This window comes from Hippichthys cyanospilos, chromosome 20 (assembly GCF_059441005.1).
Source record: "Hippichthys cyanospilos isolate Australia breed blue-spotted pipefish chromosome 20, RoL_Hcya_1.0, whole genome shotgun sequence".
Classification (NCBI taxonomy): Eukaryota; Metazoa; Chordata; class Actinopteri; order Syngnathiformes; family Syngnathidae; genus Hippichthys; species Hippichthys cyanospilos.
The window spans coordinates 328748-346087 of record NC_142388.1 but is presented as its reverse complement, the minus strand read 5'-3'; the positions used below and the strand labels follow the sequence as shown (position 1 = coordinate 346087).

Below are 17340 nucleotides of genomic sequence, written 5' to 3'. Positions count from 1 at the left end.
AGTGTATTTTAGCCGATGCCTGTTTGCGCACCTGTACCCGTTTTTCAATGCTATAAGCTTATTTATGTGACGCGAATAAGATCTTCAAAGTAAAAAGAAGAAAAAAAGACCAGCAACAGGCGTTGTAAATGAACGTGTTTCTTTTCGACAGAGGTTTCCATTGGGATCGGCAGGGCTTCGGTGAGTCTTCCCTCTCCTCGCGCCGACTCTCATCAGGTAAGATCCAAGTAGGACTTTCTGGAACCTGTCCTGGTCGGTCAATCGCCGTCCGTCTCTGAGCAGGAGAGGGGCCGGGCTGGGGGGGGGCGGCCGGGGCCCTGCCGTGTGACTATAACCTCAATGAAGTTGCAGTATTTTCCGCACGATAAGGCACATCCAAAAGCCGTCCGTTTTCGCAAAAGCTGACTGTAAGTTTCGGGCCGGTTTCACAAAAGTGCGACCGCCGCAGAGGTAGAATAGAATCGGATTCATTAGATTTATTGTCATATAGTCATACCGGTCAATGAAATTCATATTCTGTTTACTTCTCCGAGGAGCAGACTACATTCCACAATCGAGCAATAAATAAAAAAAACGATAAACAGCGAACGGAGGCAATGGTTTGTTTGGTTAGTTGTCGTTGCAGCACGTACCGCGTACAACAACATGTTAAAAGTGCTAGACAGTTGGTGCAATTAAAAAAAAAAAAAAGACATACCGCTAATAAATAGTAATCGAATACATCGAACAAAGACAGCCATTCAATCGGTCCGGGCTACCGTGAACCTTTATCGGTTTGCGGAATGCCACTCGTCACCAAATAATGATAACCCTTTCTGGCACAAAAGAAAGAAAAAAACCATAATGCGTCTCCAGTATTGTTCCAAGGGCCGGACGAAACGCGGAAGCAGGCCGGATCTGGCCTGTAGTTTGAGGACCGCCGATCCAAACGGTCTATCGATGTCATCAAGAGGTATTTTTTTTCCCGTTCTTCAGATAGTACTTTCCACAAACCATCTTTATTCTACATTTCTATTGGAAAAGTGCAGAAAATACAACGGTATTTCCCATTAGGTCAAAGTCTCTTAGGTTGCCATGTTAGCGTTTGTACAAACCCGCCGATGAGATAAATAGCCCGTGCGGCGAAGCGGCCTTGAGGAGACGTGAAGCGATTTAGCGCCGGCGTCGCACGGGCGTCCGGCTTAGACTAGCGCCGCCGATAACGGCGAGTGCGGCGCGGCAGCGGGAAGACGGCAAAGCTAAACAGGCCGCGACGCTCGCGTCACACAAACCACGATGGACGGGCCGCCTCATTCTTTCTAACGGTTTTCAAGAGAAATTTTGCACCCTGTCCGCTTTGTTTATAATATGACATGCGGATGCTCGACAGGCTGTTGCCGGCAAGCCAATTAGGGCAAGAAATATTTGAGAGGGAGAGCCATTTGTTATTTATAGAAAGAGCCCCCTCTTGAAAGCTCTCACTTGGATTTTCGCATGACTCCAAAGGCAAAAGTACAAGTTTCTTTTGGTTGCTTGACGAAGGCTGCTTGTTGGATTTGGGGCTACGTGTAAACGTTGAATTCCCGCGTGCGGACGACGAGTCCGCGTCGCGTCCGTCCGTCGGCGCCGCTCGCTTGATAGTGGCCCACTGAAAGAGGGCCTCCCGGGTTGCCCCGAGGTTAGTTACGGGCAAACGGCGCGCGGAGGCGGACGGGGGGCGGGGGACGGGGGGGGGCGAAAAGCGATAGGTGCTGCATCCCATCCGGTGGCACTAGGCCGCTGTCAACTCTGCCCGGCCGGCACCTGACCCGCCCGCCGGTCGGCCAAAGGTTATCGGGCTGGGGGTCTCGGCCCCCCCCAAACATACAGCGAGAAGTAAGATGCGGGCGAGGGGAATACTTTGTCCGGCGGATCACACGAGCGGAGCAAAGCGGGCCCGTTCGTTTACCCGTCTTATCGGCGCTGTCGTAACGAGCGGATGCGACGCATGCTCGCGCCACGCAATGGGAGCTCGGGCAAAAGAAGCCGCGTCCCTCGTCGGAAACGGATCAATTCTTGTCAAAGTCTGTGTGGGATTTAGATCCAATGTCATCCGATGGGATTTAGAACAGGGGTTCGCAAACCGGGCACCCCTTTCCGGAGAGCAAATTTTCGCAAACGTTTGCGGAAACCGAAGGACAAAAAAAATCAAGCCGAACAAAAGCGCCCTTTTTATTCAGCGACGTATTTGTATATCTGTATATCTGCGCTTGTATATTTGTATCTGTTACTTTTCAGCCAGACTGACGTTTCCAAAATAAGTCATGTACGCTTCGTCGTGACAAATTGGCTCAGTTTTCCCCAAACGGCTTTTGTGCCAAATATCATCTCTCATGAATACAATAATCAAGCGCTTTGATGACGATGGGGATTTGGCGGGCCTGTTTTTATTCATTATATTTATATTAAACCGGCTGAATTGATTGCTTTATTGGAGAGTAACGACTACATTCACAATGTCATATAAAATAAACACAAATGTGTATTTTCTTTTATTCATAACCCAAACGGTTTCACAAAAATGCTTCTAGTTTAAAAAGGCTTTCCATATTCTTTATTGATTTATGTTTTCTTTTGTTCTTGTTGAAAAAAAAGAGGGTTTGCAAAGACTAATGAAGAAGCGCTGCATTCATCCACCAACTGGAACAGGAGTGTCAATACTGTAAATGTTTTATTTGATTGATTGAAAAAAGAAAAGAAAAAACCAACGGCCTCGGTATGTACGCCGTAACGGGGAATTCCAACCTTCCTTACGTATTCATGCCTTTCCCGCCAAACGGAAAAAGGTGGCGGCTGATAAATAAGAGCCCTAAATCGGCGTCCGATTTAGGGCTCGGACCGGTCGGCTTTCGGCGCAGCGCCCGAGGCGACGCCGACGACACTGGCTTTCATCTTTGGTCAGGCGTACTGTATATGTGCTCCCTGGGCCGCAGTCCGGCAAGCCCGCGTGCGCCGCATGGGTCCGTCACGTCGCTTTAGATAGCAGCTCTGGCGGCGCGCAAGACATTTTGTCCACTCTGTCGTGTTTACTTACAACGATAAGCTTTGATGGATTATCTGTCCGGCTAAAGGCGCCGCGCATGCACACGCGCGCGCGCACTCGCTAGACAAGAGAAACAACAACAAAAGGCGGCGGTGTCCCCAAATAGTGGTTTGAAAAGCTTTGGCAGCGGGGATATCGCGCCGCAAAGCCGCAACTTGAAAAGCGCGCGGCCGTCCGAGCGAGCCGGGGGCCGGGGGCCGGGCCCCGTGTCGCCCAGACCGCTAGGATGGGGGCCGCGCTCGAAAGAAAACGCAGGGAGGCCTTTCCAAAAGGAAAGTTACCCAAAAGTAACATTGTGCTTAAAACTTGGCCGTGCCACTTTCAAACTCGGATTCCGATTTCCTGCCTTCCTTCTCTTGATCATGACATCGACGCGACGCGACGTTTTTCTTTGCCGAGGGCGCGGAACGAGCCTCGTCGCAGCCCTCTTCGCAAAACGCTCGGGTGGACTCGAGACGTTGCGTTTGGCGCCCCGCGCTCGCTCCGCCCGGCGTTTCCAGCCAGCGGCTTGACTTTAGGCCGGACCCCCCGCGTGACCGCCGCGAGTGCCTCGGCCCAATTAAAAAGACTAATGAGCTGTTGCTACGTGGCCGACAGCGCCGCCCAACCCAAAGGAGCGCAAGCGAGGCGCAAGCGAGGGGGTGTGTGCTGTCTTACCGGACCCGCGTCTTGATAACCGCATGGGAAAAAGGGGGGGGGGCATTTTGTTTTCCGCTTATCACTGATTTATCGTAGAATAACTTTGACGTCATTTGACTCATCCTGGGCGGGCGGAAAAGAGAAAGAAAAATAGAGCGCAATGATTGTGTCACATCCCCCACTATTGATTTCATTTGCCTTTTCTGACCGACAAAGTAACTCCCAGAGAAGGAAGATACAATTTGGGATTAGAAAGGGGTATGAAATCAATAGAAATTGGAAATGGAACGGTTTTGGGGTGAACAACTTGCATGGGCGCTTTACAAGACTTGTGTACAGTAAGTACTAATGAGCAAATTTCTCCGGGTACAAGTCAAGGTTTTTTTGCTCCCCTCGGTTTGAACTCGTTGTTTTGCGGGTCCGGGCGCCCAAGGCCGCCGGCCGTTAGGGAGGGGCGGAGGTCAAAACAACGCCAGCCCGCCTTTTTTTGTGTTTTGTTTTGTTTTTCGGCGATTCTCGGGCTCCGTCCGTCCCGGGCCTCCTCGGCCGCCTGTCAAGGCCGGCCTTTTGTTCCTCCCGCCCGCCCGACCCAGCAGAGGTCAGAAAGAGAGAAAGGGAGAGAACCTCGACGCACACGGGCCCGCGCAAACGTGGGACCGTTACAAATCTTCCCCGTCTTATCGGGGACAAGCCACTGATAAGTGCGTCTCCACTCCCCATCCGAGAGATCCATCTTCCAAAACGTGGGAGACGCTCCCGAGGAGGCCAAACGTGGAAATGAACCTCGGCGCCGAGGGGGGGGCCTGAGACCCAACCAAAGGTCCGAACGGAGGTCGTGGTGCCGAGGGCCGATGGTGAGCGGGTCTTGGAAGGCGGGGGTGGCGGGAGTGGCCCGGCCCGGGCTGTTTATGTTTGCTCTCTTTGGGAGTGCTGCACCTGCGAGGCGCGACGTGAACGCGGCCCGCTCTAAACTCGCACTCCGTGACCCGTCCCAAAAGAATCGGCGCAAATGCCTCGCGGCGCCGGGCCAAAAACCACTCCGCGTCACGCGTGAAGTCCGACCCTCGCGCGCTGATAGTTAAGAGGTCTCCGAGCTACGGCCCGGGGGCCGTTTGCGCCCCCCGTCCGTGTAGAGGTGGCCCGCAACATAGCCTAAATCAAATCACGTTTGTTTGTTTTTCTTTATTTTACATATATGCTGTAGAGCGGGGCTGACCTCGGCGACGCCCGCGGCCGCAGGATGGGTGGCGTGCAGACCTGTTGCGCAAGTAGCTTACAGGTGACCCAACATTTTCTAGCAGTTTTACAATCAGTTCACGTTACATTTTCGCTTGATTCTTGTACGTCAACTCTTCCTTAATCTTTGTGAGAAATCATTCGTAGGATTGCCGTCTTCAATTAATGAAAAACTCGGAATGTTTGATGATCAATTTCAATGTTCGGCCGGCGCACCGATAAGGGGCCCCGCTCGGGGCCCGGGCCAAAACGGCGTTTTTCGGAGGGATGAGGTAGAAAGGAGAAGCGGGGAGGGAGGGAGGGAACGGGCCTCGGGCTAGCGGAGCCGGCGGCGGATAAGGGCCCGCCGCAGATAAGAGCGGGCCCCGAGCGGAGCCTCTTTTGTTTTGCGGCGCTCCTCCCGTCCGGTGCCATCTTCTCCGGCCTCCCGTGCGACGTTCCCGCTCTCCCCTTCTCAAAGGCCTTCCTTTCCGCTCGGCCCGCCCCTCCCCTCCCACCTCCTTTTTGTCCAAACAGGAATATTCCCGGGGTTATCGCCGATCGGTGTTTTGACAGCCCCCGGACGGAGACGTTTTTTTTCCCCGCTCCTTCCTGGTCTCCCAGAAAGGGGCGGGGCGCATTGCGACGGGCGGCAAACGCCATCTCTTGAACCCTACCTGCTGAACTCTGAGCGACCCCCGTTGTCGCGATGACGTCATCTCACCTTTCCCCGACCCGACGTCTGGCCTGGCACCGCCGGACGGCAGCGCATTTCGCGCGGTGCCAGACTGCCCCCGAACGAAATCTCCGATTCCGTTGTCTTTTTTTTCCGCAAAAATGTGATTTCCGATCGCACCCTCCATCTTTGGAGTACAAATGACGGGAAATTCCAAACGAGCGTTTGACGTGACTCCCCCTTCCGGCGAAAGGGCGAAATCCATTTTGGGTGAGGAAGGGCAGCCCGTGGTCCGCCGCCTCATGTGACAATCGGGCCCCGGTCCTTCCCACCGCGCAGTATGTGGTCCCAGGTGTTTTGCCGCTTTCTCTCCCCAAAACACCCGATTCATCAGCACCTCCAAAACGAAGAGCTTGAAACCCACGCCGGATGCGCTTGCTTGGGCTTGAGCCACGTGCAGCGCGAGCGCGGCCGCCTCAGTAACGGCGCTCCTTTCTTATCGTGCCGTATGTTGTCCCTCGTGTAAATGACTCCTCCGCAGTAAGCTGCTTTTGGCTGAAGCCGGTGGGCCGAGGCGCTCCGGTTCCCCTCACAAAGATGACATTTGACATACTCGGGTGGGTGCCTGTGTTGCAGTTGCTGCGATAAGTTTGCTGCGCCGCCGCCTTTTGCCGCGCCGGGCTTTAAACAAACGTCGCGGCCTCGCTCGGGTTACTCGTTCGGCGCCTGTCGCCGCAAAGCCAAACCGCGGACCAAGCGCTTGGCTTTCTTTAGCCGTGGCCATATCGCGCTTTCCCGCTGTTTGGCCTGAGTGAGAAAGGAAACGAGCGGAAGCCGCAGAAGCTCGCCCGCGCTTTCGCGCCGAGGCAACGGGGAAGGAAAATATCCATTCTATTCTTCTTTAAAACGAAAGAAAAACAACAATACATGGTCAAGTCAAGCCAAAGTTTATTTCAAAAGCGCTTTTAAAAACAACCTCAGAGGGCCGACCAAAGTGCTGCACGCTTACTAAAATATAAACAAGTTCGCGGGCACAAATAGAAGAACACAAACGGTAATAAGATCAAAACAGGACCGAGTGAGAGAAAAAGAGGAGGCGAGAGAGACAGAGGGGACTTCCCAGACGTGGAAAAAAGTGCTGCAAACACAAGTTACGGCTGTTAGGAATTGGGGGCCCGACTGTCTTTGGGCTCCCGAAGCGGCAAAAAAAAAGCTGAAAGCGCTTTCCATGCGGACACGGCCATCGCCCGTCTTCCCTGTTTGTTCCTCGGCCCTTGGCTTGCCGCTGGACTTTGGCCGCCGCTTATCAACAGGAGGCCACCTGCTATCTACTTCTTTTCACGCTAAAAATACACGACGACGCCTTCAAAAATGGCAAAATAGAGCGCTACTCTAATAGATATGCTAACTGTTAAAAAAGGGAAGATAAATCCTGGATAGCTATCGGGGTCCGCGTCAAATTTGCTGCCAGTCATCCGTTTTTTTTCATTCTTTTTAACTCCCCAAATGCAAGACGCACTTTTTTGCAATCTGGTCGTGTCCCACGTACGGTAACTTGATAATGCGATTTTCTTTTTTTAATTCAAAACCGTCGGGTAGGATTGATCCGTCAGCCGTATGAGCCGGGTTTTCACGCGCAGATGCGCCCTTTATCTGGGCCGTATTCGATTACTCGGCCCGTTGCGGCTCACGGCAGCCGGCGTTAGCCCAGGTCCTTACGGCGTTATTTACGATCGAAGAAGCGAGCGGGCCGAACCGCCGTCCGAGCCCGTCCTCGTTCTCGCTCGGAAATATTACCAAAACCGAGAGGATCGCGTCCAAGTTACGTCTCCATCTCATTCGATCGAGAGTGGCAAAGTATGGAGCTTCTGTAAGCGCGCCGCTTAGAGAACGCAGAAAGGTATATTTAGTTTGGCTCATTTAGTAATGGCGCAATCATGCACTTGGTGCGCAACTTTGGTCATTTATGAGGAAATGAACTGGAGCTGCGTTGCGAGGAAAACCAAAAAGAGCCGCTTGAGCCCATTCCACCGGCGAGGCGTTCACTGGGGAAATCTGAAAGACTCAACAGGCAACAAATACCTAACTTACCCATATTTACCTGATATTTAACTTACTGATAGTTTCGCTCGAGAATTTGATTTCCGGATCCCTGTAAATGGTGGCGTCGCATCACTTTACGATGCCGGGTATACGTTTTCGAGGCGCGTTAGCACAAGCGTGGCCCGTGGCGCCGCACGGCGAGTTCCTTATGGCGCGGAAGGAATTGCGTGTGCGTTTGGGAGAGTGCGAAGGAGCGGTCCGTTGACGCCGTCGCCTGCGGCCGAGGGTTAATTATTGCCGGAGGAACACACTTGTAATGTGTCAGGGTATTGGCGTCTCGCCTGTGTGACTTTGTGACCTCACCTGCTCAAACACACTTAATCCGCAAGCATAACGCGGAGAGACCTTAGAATAGCGTGCGCACTGACTCGCGTGACGTCATGAGCGCTGGAGTGGAATGATACGAGAGGGGGGCGTCAAAGGTTGGCGCATCACCTGACTTTGTGATGCGCCGTGGCCCACTGGGACGCAAGGCGCAAGTACTCTCCAGGTGTCCCGAATTCACGCTTTTGCATGGAAATGTCGGAAATACATACGCACTTTTACAGGCGCCATCATATCCCCCCCTTTTCACAGACCTGACAAATGAGCACTTCAAAAGCAGTTAAAACAGCGCGATGGCCCTCAATTTGTGGCCGTGTTACTTGTGACTTTTCTGATCAGACAAAATAGTAAATAGAGCTCGAAAGCAATTTGGGTTGGACTGTAGGGGGGAAGCAGACGGACGCGCACCGTTTCATGGGAAACGCAACGATTGCTCTGCTCAGATTAGGCCGGCAAAAAAAAAAAGAAAAAAAAAATGAGGCGCTCGTGCTGACGCACGCCAACCACATCTCCGATCGGCGTCCTCGGGCTCTTCCTGCGTCGCCGTGCGACGTCTTCTTCCTGGAGCCGGGAGTCTAGCGTTCGTGCCCGTGTGTGTGTGTGTGTGTGTGTGTGTGTGTGTGTGTGTGTGTGTGTGTGTGTGTGTGTGTGTGTGTGTGTGTGTGTGTGTGTGTGTGTGTGTGTGTGTGCGCGTGTGTGGAGGGGGGCAAGGCGAGTCAGTGACCCCCTCAGGTTGGAGCCGCCGAGACGGGGACGCTTTTCCTGGTGTCCGCTTGACATATTTTGCAACTTGCATTTCCTCGACATTTTGCTTCCGCGACGTGCCCTCGACCCCGGGAATGTCACTCCCAATTTTTAAAGATTTTGTTTTTTTTCAATTCTTTATCAACATGACGGCAGACTGGGAGGGGTTGGCTCAGGCAGACCCGATCGAAAATGTTGGGAAAAAGCAAGTAGTCCTTCCGTTTTGTGAAGGCTTGAAACTGGCCGAAAATGTGTGTGAACGCAAAGCTGCTTGCGTGGATCGTCCGGGGCTCTTTTCCGCATAATTCTTGTTGGTCACGACTCAAACTTAAATGAATGCGGAGATTTGGGTATATGCAAAGTAAGAATCGATTCAGATCGTTCCGAATGACTAAAGGAGATTGGGAGGGCCATATGTACCCTGAAGAAATGCGAACGAGTACAGCGGAATCGTCAGAGATGCTAACCGTGCATTCAATGCGTTTGTGTGCAAAGATCACGACAGACACTTTTGGCGTGAAAAAGTTTTGCTCGGGCAAAGAAAAAACGCTGACGTTGTAACGTGGTGAGTCTTTTGAAAAAAGAAAAAAAAAAGACTTGCTTGAGGGGAAACGACATCGCCGATGTACTTTCTCCTATATCACACCGCGCCACTGACTATAGGAAAAGGCGTGTGCAGATTAGCAGCTGCAATCCGATCGGACAAAAGGCTGTCATATATTTCACTCAAAGAAAGCCGTAACTTCATTTTACACTTGTGCGACAGTCAATATCAACGCTCCTCATTTCTGTGCCATCGGTGAAATTCTTTTGACTTTCTATTTTGTTTTATCTTCAAACATTTTCTTTCACCGACTTCATAGAACGTTAGGGTGCGCTCCACGCTGCCCTATTACCGATTGCAAATGTACACCGTTTCTTATTACGGTGTCAAATTGCTGCTGGGACGTCAGTTGTGCTTACGTGAATTAAGAGAAAGTTGAGAAAGTTGAATTGGGGCGTAGCATCTGGAGCTCCTCTCACACCATCAAGCACGTTGCGCACGCACACACACACCCACACACCCGCACACGGCGCTGTGCTCTGGCCTGTGTCAGCGATACAACGTGGCCTGTGCAAACACGATGCCGTGCAAAAAACTAAACAAAACAAACAAAAAGAAAAAAAGAAAAAGAAGATGAGCTCTGCATGATGTCTTCTTTTCGCCGCAGGTCGCACGTCGTCTGCGAGAAGACGCTCAAGTGGAATCGCAAAGGCCTTCTGGTGTTGCCGAGTAAGGGCTTGGGGCCATTTCTCTTGAACGATTCCACTCGAAAGGCTCTTGCGTGGCACGCCTTAATATTATTAGCCAGCTTATCAGTGCATGCGCATGCAGTTACACGTTAATGGCAGTAGTTCCCCATTTACTCTCTGCATGGGCCCACCTGAGAGGCGACCCTTACATGTCAACAACTGAAAAAACAGAACCCATTTTAATATAATACATTCTATTTATTGCATCGTTTTTTTCAGAAGCAACGCGTGCACCGTTGGCACTTCACGTTAAACACTCTTTTTTAAAAAAAAAATAGCGAAATATCGATATGATTGATATAATTGTTAATTATGGATAGACGGACGGACGTCCGTATTATTTTACGGGCTTACTTATTATTTTATTATTTTACGTAAGCGTAAAATAATACATCTTCCCCTCCAGAATACTGCATTAAAAATGCAGTTTAGTAATTGTTCACAACGATTTTCTTTTACTACAAATTCCCACCGTGTGTTTCATTCCCGGGAAGCAAAACACAAGACGTTTTCACACGAACGTCTGGTATGGAGTCAGTTTTGTTTTCAAGTCCCTTGAAAAAAAGGAATGAATTAGACCGGCAAGTTATTTTTTCCTCAGAAAACAAATATTTAGTTTTTCTCAAATATCGCAAGCGCGTTGTTCATTGAATGATGAAGATAACGGATTCATGCATTATGCGCTGTCGTTTTGCCTTCCCGAGTGACAAGGCGTTTGAAGCGCCTAGAAGGAGGGGCAAAATGTTCTATTTGCTTTCCCCAAAACGTCCCAACTTGACCCGGATGCGAATGCAACTATGTTTCATCACAGAGCTAGGCCGACAAAGAGAGAGAGAGAGAGAGAGAGATTTGATGGCGACAAGTGCCGAGTGCTCGTCCCTCCTCTTTGCTCTCCCTTCGCGATTCATTTGTTCCTTTGATAAGATTGGATCGCGCTGCTCGGCCAGACGGCAGCATCCAGCGGCGGCGGCGGCTCACGCGATGCGCAGGCTTGACGTTTCGGGGAAAAATCCTCTTTATTCAAGTTGTACTCAAGCGGTTGTTCGCCCGAGCGCGGGCCAAATTGATGCGCGCGCAAGCCCGGGGAAGCCCGCGCCATGTACCAGCCCGCAATGATGAGCTCCGGCCACGGGCAGCCTTCTTACGAGGCGGGCTTCCAGCTGCACTGCGCCTCTGCGGCCTCTGCGGCCTCGGCGGCCTCGGCGGCCTCGGCGGCCTCTGCGGCCTCGGCGGCCTCGGCGGCCGCGTCGCCGGTCTACGTGCCCAGCACTCGCGTGCAGGTGATCCCGGGCCTGCAGCCCTACCTGCAGGCGTCGCAGCCGCAAGCGCCGGCCTCGGCCCACCCGCACCCGCACCCGGCCTGGGCGCAGCCGGCCTCCGCGGAGGCCCCCGCCTACAACCACTCCCCGGTGACGGCGTCGTCGCGCTTCGGCTTCGGAAGCGTCGGCTCGGCCAGCCCGCCCGTCTCGTCCGGGGCCAAGGAGCAGGCGGCGGCGGCGGCGGCGGCGGCGGCGGCGGCGGCGGCGGCGGCGGCCTCGTACGGCGGCCCGCTGGCCATCCCCGGCGGCTCCTACCACGGCCCCTACCCGGCCTACGTGAGCGCCGGCCCCTGGTCCGCGTCCCCCTTCGAGAGTCCCGTGCTCCACGGCCTGCAGAACGGCGCCGGCGCCCCGAGACACCACAACATCGGTGAGTTTGCTCTCGCCGTTATTGAAATGATTTGATTCCCCCCACCCCTGAAATCCGTTGAATCAGTAGAGATTGAAATTCGGCCTCGCCAAATTCCCCAAAATGTGCTGTAGCGTTGCATTTGAATTACGAAGTCACTTCTTCTCGTTGTATTCCGGGACTTTTTAACATGGCAAAAAAAAAAAAAGTGAAATGGCCTTTTCATAATAATATCAGCATGAACGCTCTGTTTAAAGCTTGCAGTTCTGTGTTCAATTTGAACAGCGCCGTACCCTCGACAAAACCGCAAAGAAGGGACTTCGATTTCAAGATCACGTTGAATTTATAAGCGTAAAATAATACATTTTCCCCTCCAGAATACTGCATTTTTAATGCAGTATTCTGCAGTAAGTTTAGTAATTGTTCACAACGATTTTCTTTTACTACAAATCGACTAGCGACAAAATACGTCTTCTAACAGCTAAATCATCAACTTTTCGGAGTGGGGCGTTTCATCAAACAGTTGAAGTGGAATCGTTGGAGCAACCTAATGTCAACAAAATCTCAGACGCAATAATTTCTTGTCGATTCAAATAAAACCAAGTATTTTGCATAAAGCACGCTTCCTGTGTGAAGAGGCTTCACATCCAACAGCGTCATTGGGTTTAAACGCTGCGTTTTCTTCCTTCATGCGTGCGACTTTATTATCATTTCAAATGCTGCCCGTGCGACTGGCAAAAATGAATAGACATTTTCCTGCCATGATTGGATTTAGCGTTATCAAACTCCCGAAAGTTCCCGATGAATGAGAACGCCGTCGGAATCCATTCAAGTCGTCCGAATGGCCTCTTCAAATCGCATCAACATACACGAGCGTCCGTTCCAACGGCGTCGAGGGCGAAACGCGCATATTCTATTCCAACGACACTTTTCGATGTCGTGGACAGACATTCTTCGATCGTTTCCACTCGCTTTCCACCTTTGTCCCGGTTGGCTGTTTTCAAACGGACGTCCTGATAAGGACGTTGCTACATCACGCCTGAGTGTGCGACGGGTGTATTGTCTGCCGTTCGTGTGTTGGCTACGTTAGCTTCCGCGCTCAAGGTTAGCTTCCCCCGCTCGCCTTTTTGTTTTGCCTCGGCCTTGGATCGTCTCCATCTCACGAAGAATTCGCTTAAAAAAAAAATAAATAAAAAATCAATTGTAAAATTGTAAATTGTAAAATTGTAAAACGTACGTTGTGATTTGTGCACACGGTCTTGGATTATAAGAACCCTGGTTGCAGGTGGTCAGGCCGTGAGCCCCCTTCCCCCCCCATTCAAGTCAGCCAGAGCTAGTCTCTATTTCCAGCGCCGTCTTTATCTGCACGGGATGGCCGATAAGCATTGGGGCCTGCACCTCCTGCCGGCGCACCGGCAGGGCTCGAAGGTTGCGGAGTCGGCCATCTACAAGTTCCCCCCAAAATGTTTGTTTTGTTTGCCAAAAAATGTCATCAACAAAACAAAGATAAAAGTCCTTCGCTCTCACCCCAGAGCTTGAAAAATGCCCACTTGTACATGTGAGCCCCAATTCAAGGGCTTCGCTAACAGACAAAAACACCATCTGAGTTTTCAACGCTTTACATTGTGCGGCAAAAACAACACGCACTCTCGTGGACTGACTAATAATAACAATATTTGCTATTGCAATAATAACAATGAATAACAATATAAAAAAATACAACAGGAGGTTTTGGCCCATGTGCTCCATCTATGTGTGGAACTCTTCTTCGTTTGCGCCCGAATGACTGTGTTATAGCGCACCCCGGAGGCCGGCAGCTGCGGCTTTACGCGTCTACTTACGAAACGAAAAGTTCAGGTTTACGGAACACCTCTGCGGGAAAAATATTGTCTCTGGTTACATAAGAAAATTCACGACGCGAAAAGCGACATTGTTGGCGCGTTGGCGGCGCCTTAGCTAGTGGGCTGAATGGCGTCAAGGTCGAAGCGCTTTGCAGGATGGCGAATTAAACCGACTGCACGTGCTCCAAATAATCCCAAAATACACATCGTTGCTTCGGCGGACTTGCAAACGCTGCCCGGATCACCGGAAAAGTCAAAGGAAACGGTACAAATAAAACGAGCGCCTGACGCGCCGCGTTCCGTGCGTCCCCAGACCTCTTTGACGACTTTTCCGAGGGCCGGGAGTGCGTGAACTGCGGGGCCATGTCCACGCCGCTGTGGAGGCGGGACGGCACGGGCCACTACCTGTGCAACGCCTGCGGCCTCTACCACAAGATGAACGGCATCAACAGACCGCTCATCAAGCCCCAGAGGCGACTGGTGAGACAAAGCTCAGGTTTAGCCCGTGCTAATGCACGCGCTGAAGCTGCTCGACGCGAGCGCGGCACTTGGAAATGGCGGGGCTCATTGCTTGGAAAGCTAAGAATTTTGGACGGCCGAGCCCGCGCGCCCGCCCTCCCTCCCTCCCGCTCTCCCTCCCTCCCTCCCGCTCTCCCTCCCTCCCTCCCTCCCGCGGGGAGCCAAACAAAAACAAACTGACTACTCCAGCGCTTTTCTCGCAAGCACCAACGGAGCAGCGAGACTGACGGGCGGGCGGGCGGGCGCTGTCTTGTGTCCAGTCGGCCTCTCGGAGGGTGGGCCTGTCGTGCACCAACTGTCACACCAGCACCACCACCCTGTGGCGCCGCAACGCCGAGGGCGAGCCCGTGTGCAACGCCTGCGGCCTCTACATGAAACTGCACGGGGTGAGCGCAGAAACGCCCTAACCCTAACCCCACACGGGGGACAAGTGACAGCTCCCCCCGCCCCGCCCCCAGGTCCCACGGCCGCTCGCCATGAAAAAAGACGGGATCCAGACCCGCAAGCGCAAACCCAAGAACCTCAGCAAGAGCCAAACGGGTGAGCGCTTGTTATTTCTATTCCTCGCGATGGGTTCTCAAAGCGGGGCGGACCGCACGGGGTCCGGGATGTCGTTCGGCTGTTCCGGAACTGATTGAGTTAAAGGGCTTTGTGCCTGGTTTGGCTTAGTCTTTGTTTTTTGGCGCCGCCGGCGGGAGAGGGGCGGCCAACCTTTTTCGGCTGCTTCTTTGGTACTGAACAAGACGGAGGGCTACCGCTTGATGTCAAGGCACCCACCATGTTCATGATTTTTCACTGTAATTGGGCTGCAGCTGTAGTAAATATGTAAATCCGGCGGAACCTACGCGGCGACTCGTGCGATCTTCGGGGGCTACCACCTTGGTGACCCCCGGCCTAGGCAGAAGGAAGGAGAGAACGTTGGGTTACTCCTCCCAAAAAGATTTATACATATGTGCGTTCGTTTCATTTACGTTCAATTGCGAAAGTGTCGGTGACCCTTGATTCAACCCTTTTCAAATATTGATAAATATGTAATCCTTTTGAAATTTGACGACGCATTTTAACGGGCCGGGGAAGCCGGCAAAAATATGTATTCAACCAAATGAAATCCCGGCGTCCTACGGTATTCCCGCTACGCGTCAGAGATTTTGTGCGGCGCGCCGCAGGGCCCGTGAGCAACGAGGGCGCTCCCGCCCCCCGGGGCCCCGCCTCCTCCTCTTCGTCCTCCTCGGGCGCCCCCTCCGTGTCCGAGGAGGCCCGGCGGATCAAGACGGAACCGGAAGCGCTGAGTTTGTACGCCCGCGACGGCGCGCACAGCCAGGTAGCCCGCCAATTCCTTCCGGGATTCGGTCCGCGTTTGGTCCCGGGCCGACATGTTTCTCCACCTTTGGCACCAGGCGTGCGCCCTGCCCACCTACGTGACGGCTCCAGGCGGGGCCCTCGCTCTCAAGGCGTCCCCCGGGGGCCGCGGCGCCGGCGCTTCGGCCTCCGAAGCCGAGCCCTGGAACGGCCTCGTCCCGGCTTAGAAAGGATTCTTGCGTGCGTTGGGGGGGCGCCGTCACAAGGTCCTTCCAAGTGACGAACGTTTTGATCGCAAGGGCGGCTTTTGACCCTCCGCGGGGTCGCGTGACAGGATAAACGGGTCGGAGTTCAATTTCCAGGTCAGTATTGACTCGGCTCAGCCCGAGTCGCACTCCCGACGGCGTCTTCGCCTCTCAGGCTTGGAATTTCCACACACAAAATATCGAGATCATAAAGTACTTTCAAGTGGCGAGGACATCACCTTTTTTTTTTTTTGAAGTGACTTTTGAACTTTGGTTTCCCGATCTTGACCAAAAAGATTCACGTACTTCAATTTTTGGCCTCTATTTTCACAAGTGCGCCCGGGTAGGCGAAAGCCGCCTGGCAATTTGGCGTCGCGGCAAGCGGAAACGGCGGCGCAGACGCGAGCGTCGCGGCAGTCGGTCCTCCGCTGATGCAAGTGGGCCGCGTTCACGCCGGCGCTTTGCCCCATTGTCTAGCCGTACTTTCATCCTCAGGGATGGCGTTCTTCCTAAGTATTTATTTTGAAAGGCACAGCCAGTCGGTTTTCGTGCAGTCCAGTAAGCTGTATAACGACTGTACACTTTGTTTGTTTTCTGACGAGCGCGTAAACGCGCGACGCTACTGTATATCGCTGTATGTCATGAACCCCAAAGCAGCATCTTGAATCGACAAAGGCTCGGCCGTTTGGGCTATACCTCGCAAAACCCCGAAGCCGCATTGGGATGCGCTCAGGCCACGCTGCCCATCGGACTCGGTGACGGCGCGCGCGGCGCGAACGATTCAAGATGGCGTCCGCGTGGAATAAAGCGAAGGCGGCCGGCGGTTTCCGTCAAGGTGTTTGTCTGCAGCGTTCTTCGCCGCTTCAAAAGAACAGCCAAACCAAAAATATACAGCCCTCCTTCATTCCTCGCTGCTAGCAAGCGGAAAGGTCAATGGGACGTAGTGGCAAGTACGTAATGTCCGGCGCCAGTCAGCCAGGGTGTCCCGACTACGCAAACCGGACACGAGTCCGTTTACGCGCTCGAAATGAATACCATCGCTCCCTTGGACTTGTAAAGGAAACCCGGACGGCTGGAAATGGCCAAGAAAAGCCAAACAACAAACTCCTCCGCATAGCGACGACACACCGGCGCCATCTCAAGGCAACCCAACCAACCGCATTCGTCTTCTCAACCGCTTCGATGAACGGGATCGATGCGAAGGAGCGGCCAGGAGCATTTGCGGCCTGTATGTTATCGTGCCTTGTAACGCGCGTTACCGTCACTCGCGCCGAGTAAAATGGCGCGCGATGCCTTCCGCGAGCGCCTTCCAGCAAAAAGTCGCGCATTGCAGTAATGACAAAACTTTTGGAACGTAAACTGCTCGCCGCCTTTTTGCAGTACTGTAATGTATTGGTCATTTTTGCATGCGCCCATGGGAGCTTTTGCGGCATTACGGTAAATGCGACAATTAACGCGCTTCCCTCTCGCTGACATGGCGACCCGCCCTCCAAGTCATTTTTTTTTAGAACATACTGTTGGTCGTTAGGGACGCAATTCTTTGCAAGTTTTCCCCATTTATAATCATTTGACGCATGCATTTCGAATGATGAACGGTCTCAATTTTACACGGTGTCACTTTAATGAAAAGCTGTTGTGCCGCACTTGAAACTAGAATCTGTAATTGCTCCTTTGATTGTTTCTTGTGTGTTTAATAGGATTTTCAAAAAGGGA

The 17340-nt window shown here is 52.7% G+C and overlaps 1 protein-coding gene across 2 annotated transcripts in view; it reads left to right on the top strand.

The window, feature by feature from the left end:
* The window catches only part of gata4 (GATA binding protein 4), an 18918-nt gene extending 1578 nt beyond the window's left edge, over window positions 1-17340 (top strand). The window contains exons 2-9 of one of the 2 annotated variants that reach the window (XM_088404011.1): window positions 152-216; window positions 4905-4979; window positions 9974-11744; window positions 13878-14044; window positions 14344-14469; window positions 14542-14623; window positions 15250-15404; window positions 15481-17340. In XM_088404011.1, the coding sequence (XP_088260137.1) occupies window positions 11153-11744; window positions 13878-14044; window positions 14344-14469; window positions 14542-14623; window positions 15250-15404; window positions 15481-15609 (1251 nt within the window). In that variant the 5' untranslated portion in view covers window positions 152-216; window positions 4905-4979; window positions 9974-11152 and the 3' untranslated portion in view covers window positions 15610-17340. The remainder of the gene's footprint in view (window positions 1-151; window positions 217-4904; window positions 4980-9973; window positions 11745-13877; window positions 14045-14343; window positions 14470-14541; window positions 14624-15249; window positions 15405-15480) is intronic. The other variant, XM_088404012.1, reaches the window with a different exon arrangement.